We start from the raw sequence: 3,206 nt of genomic DNA, 5'->3' as shown, positions 1-3,206 counted from the left end.
ACCCCGCTCGGCTAACTTTTTGATTTATTGTAGAAATGAGGTCTCGCCAAGTTGCCCAGGTCCGTGGGCTCAGGTAATCCTCTCACCTTGGCCTCCCCGAGTGCTGGGATTATAGGCCTGAGATACATGCCTGGCTGATCCTTCTGAGTTTATGGAACCCAGAAGAAACTCTTGGTTTACTCTCTCATTCTTTCCCTGGACCCCCTAACATGCTTCACTTCATTTTTTTATATTTCCAACCCTACTGATAATGTGTCCCATAGTCCCTGTTTCCTTGTTCCATGTGCATGCCCGCTCTTGGCTTCATTCCCCTACCCTTTCTGATGACCTATTGCCACGTTTTCCCGTTCTCTTCCATCTCCCAATTCCATGTCCATCCAACGCACTATCTTCCCTTCCTTTCTCATCACACAGCCTCTCTTTCCGTTCCTAGGTGGAGTATCCCTATGGAGAGCTCATCATCTCCCTGGGCTTCTTCTTTGTCTTCTTTTTGGAGTCGCTAGCATTGCAGTGCTGTCCTGGGGCTTCAAGAGAATCAACAGTGCAGGTGGAAGAATTGCATGGGGTTCACGTCCTTGAACTCCACAGCCATGGACCTCAACCCTCACCCTCATGGGGTCCCCTCCGGGCCCTCATCCTCTTGCTCTCACTCTCCTTTCACTCGGTGTTTGAAGGTCTAGCTGTGGGGCTGCAGCCAACAGTAGCAGCTACTGTCCAGCTCTGTCTTGCTGTCCTGGCTCATAAGGGGATCATAGTGTTTGGCGTGGGAATGAGGCTCGTGCAGTTAGGCACTGGGTCACGATGGGCCGTGTTCTCCATACTATCATTAGCACTCATGTCCCCTGTGGGTCTAGCCCTAGGGCTGGCTGTGGCTGGAGGAAACTCTGAAGGGGGGCAGGGCTTGGTCCAGGCTGTTTTACAGTGTGTGTCAGCCGGTACATTCTTGTATGTCACCTTCCTAGAAATTCTCCCCCAGGAGCTAGCTGGTCCTGCAGCCCCTCTAGCCAAGTGGGCCTGTGTAGCTGCTGGTTTTGCCTTCATGGCCTTTATTGCTTTATGGGCCTGAGACGTTTCCAACTTTTCTGATGGACCCATCTAGAACAATCTCCCTATTCCCAGGTGAAACGTCCCAAATGGCTTTGGCCCTCATACATGTCTTCACTGAGACTAAGTGACGTTCAGTAGGTATTATCCCCATGGACTGCACCACAGCTTTTTTTTGCATGTAATCCCATTTAGGTTGAGTATCTACTAATTGGAGAATTGGTTGAGTGTCTGTTAACTGGAGAATTGGTGTAGAGACACTCCAGATTTGATTCCTGTCCCATTTATACTACCATGTGTAATTAAATGTCCATTTTGCCCTTCTCCTTCAGCCATCTTGTATTTCATTTCTACTGGTTGCCTGGAAGCTGCCTGGTACAAGAAGTGTCAGAATGGGGTATGGAAAGGGTGAGTGTTGATTGCAGTATTTCCTTTTCTTTTCTTTTTTTGAGTTCGACGCTCAGGGCCACTGTAGCCTCAACCTGCTGGGCTCAGGTGATCCTTCAGCCTCAGACTTTCAAATAGCTGGAACTACAGGAGTGCACCACCATGCCCAGCTAATTTTTTGACTTATTGTAGAGATGGAGGTCTCGGCACGGTGCTCAGATTGGTCTCGAACCCTTGAGCTCAGGCAATCCTCTCACCTCTGCCTCCCAAAGTTCTGAGATTATAGGTGTAAGCCACCATACCCCGCAAATGCAGTATTTCCTGCTGGAATTAGGGCTTCTAGCAATCCTGTCGGTTGCTGGCCACACCCCCAGACTGGGGAACCTGGTTTAAATTCTAACAGTTCCCTTCCACCCTACAAACAGAAGATGAGAAAAAGAGCCAGAACTCTCAGCATTTAAAGGGAAAGAAGTTTAAAAGCAGAAGCTGAGGTCGTTGATTCTTTTCCTCCACTAGCCGCACCCACCCCACTCTCCATACCAATCATCAGTCACTCATAACATGTCCAACGGAATTTTCTAAAACCTACTTTAGAGTTATGGGGTACCAGTAAATGTTTGCCACATAAGGAGACTGCATGCAAGAGAAGTTAGGGCTTCTAGCTGTCCCCTCTCTCTCTCTCCTTGGTAGTGGGCAGGGTACTCTGTGTTGCTATGTGTTCCCTTTCGTCCTCTCTCCCTCCCTCCCCTAGCAGTGCCCAGTGTCTGCTTTTCCCACTCTTGTGCTAACGTGACTAGTTTTCAGGGTCTGCTTATGAGTGAGAACATAAGGTATTCAGTTCTTTTTCAGTTCATTTAGTATGATGGTCTCCAACTGCATCCAAGTTGCTGCAAAAAACATGATTTTGTTCTTCTTTATGGCTGCATCGTATTCCATCGTGTATTTATACCACTATTTCTTTATCAAGTCCATTTTTGGTGGGCCTCTAGGGTTGGTTTCATGTTTTTGCTATTGTGAATACTGCGGCCATAAGCATGTATGTGCAGGGGTCTTGTTGATGGAGTGGTATATGTTCCTCCAGGTGTATTTCCATGAGAGGGATTGCTGTATTATATAGAAGCTCAATTTTTAGTTATTTTAGAAATGGCCACACTGCTTTCCATAGAGGTTGAACTAGTTTACATTCTCGCTAACAGTATACAAGCACTCCCTTTTCTCTGCAGCTTTGCCAGCACCTGTTGTTTTTTGACTTGTTAACAATAGCCTTTTTTTTTTTTTTGAGTTGGAGTCTCACTCTGTCGCCCAGACTGGAGTGCAGTGGCACACTCGTGGCCAACCCAGCGTCGACCTGCTGGGCTCAGGAGATCCTTCTGCCTCAGCCTTCCAAATAACCGAAACTATAGGAGTGCACTACCACGCCCAGTTAATTTTTTGATTTATTGTAGTGATGAGGTCTCACTAAGTTGCCCAGGCTGTTCTTGAACCCGTGGGCTCAGGCAAACCCCTTACCTTGGTCTCCCAAAGTGCTGGAATTACAGGCTTGAGCCACCGTGCCCAGCTTCTTCACGGGTTTTTTTTGCTGCGCAAAAGCTTTGAGTTTGATAAGTTCCTACCTGTCTATATTTGCTTTTGTTGCAGTGGCTTTTGAGTACTTGAATTCACTGCCTACTCCGATGTTCAGAAGGGTGTTCCCTATGTTTTCTTCTAAGATTTTTATAGTTTGAGGTTTTACATTTAAGTCCTTGATCCTTTTTTTTTTTTTTTTTTTTTTTTTT

At 46.8% G+C, this 3,206-nt stretch overlaps 1 protein-coding gene across 1 annotated transcript in view; it reads left to right on the top strand.

The window, feature by feature from the left end:
• The window catches only part of LOC103258817 (zinc transporter ZIP2-like), a 2,947-nt gene extending 1,731 nt beyond the window's left edge, over positions 1-1,216 (top strand). Inside the window, exon 4 of the mRNA XM_008056489.1 lies at positions 434-1,216. Coding sequence (XP_008054680.1) covers positions 434-1,066 — 633 coding nt within the window. The 3' untranslated portion in view covers positions 1,067-1,216. The remainder of the gene's footprint in view (positions 1-433) is intronic.
• The last annotated feature ends 1,990 nt before the right edge of the window (positions 1,217-3,206 follow it).

The sequence above is a fragment of the Carlito syrichta genome, unplaced genomic scaffold, assembly GCF_000164805.1.
Source record: "Carlito syrichta isolate Samal-C Ts95f unplaced genomic scaffold, Tarsius_syrichta-2.0.1 Scaffold302382, whole genome shotgun sequence".
Classification (NCBI taxonomy): domain Eukaryota; kingdom Metazoa; phylum Chordata; class Mammalia; order Primates; family Tarsiidae; genus Carlito; species Carlito syrichta.
This window is presented reverse-complemented; position numbering and strand designations above follow the sequence as displayed.